Source organism: Penaeus monodon, chromosome 27 (assembly GCF_015228065.2).
Source record: "Penaeus monodon isolate SGIC_2016 chromosome 27, NSTDA_Pmon_1, whole genome shotgun sequence".
Classification (NCBI taxonomy): Eukaryota; Metazoa; Arthropoda; class Malacostraca; order Decapoda; family Penaeidae; genus Penaeus; species Penaeus monodon.
The window spans coordinates 39,422,436-39,422,920 of record NC_051412.1 but is presented as its reverse complement, the minus strand read 5'-3'; the positions used below and the strand labels follow the sequence as shown (position 1 = coordinate 39,422,920).

At 35.3% G+C, this 485-nt stretch overlaps 1 protein-coding gene across 1 annotated transcript in view; it reads right to left on the bottom strand.

The window, feature by feature from the left end:
* Positions 1-485, bottom strand: part of LOC119590854 (probable ATP-dependent RNA helicase DDX52) — a gene marked incomplete at its 5' end in the record, with an annotated part of 15,172 nt that overhangs the window by 12,269 nt on the left and 2,418 nt on the right. The window contains 2 exon segments of the mRNA XM_037939612.1: positions 20-97; positions 241-374. Coding sequence (XP_037795540.1) covers positions 20-97; positions 241-374 — 212 coding nt within the window.

Genomic DNA, 485 nt, shown 5'->3' with positions numbered 1-485 from the left:
TGAATATCGCTGCACTTACGTCATCAAAAGTCTCCACTGGATCAGGAACGTCGGTTCCCCATACTGAGATGCCAAGCTTATTTCGTTGATGATTAACCTACAAACAAACCAAGAAAAAAGGGGTGAAAAAAATTGAGAATAACCATAAGTAACATTTCCTTATATTCTCATATCAAACGAATATATTTACAGACGAGAATTCATCCAAAAAAGCGAAGGATGTTGTGGATGTCGTATTACCTGCTGTTGGTGGATTCGAAGCTGTTTCTCTTTACTGATTACTTTCTTTTTCTTTTCTTTCCTCTCAGTTGCTTCTGATCCTCCAATCTGGATATCAGACAGCATGCTTACTTTGCCTTCCTCATCTGCATCAACTGAAAGGAGCCGTGAGAATAAAGGATAATAGTGTTTGTACGCATAATTAAATTCCACACAATTCACTTAAAGTATTATGAATAACAAAAAAAAATATAAAATAAATACAT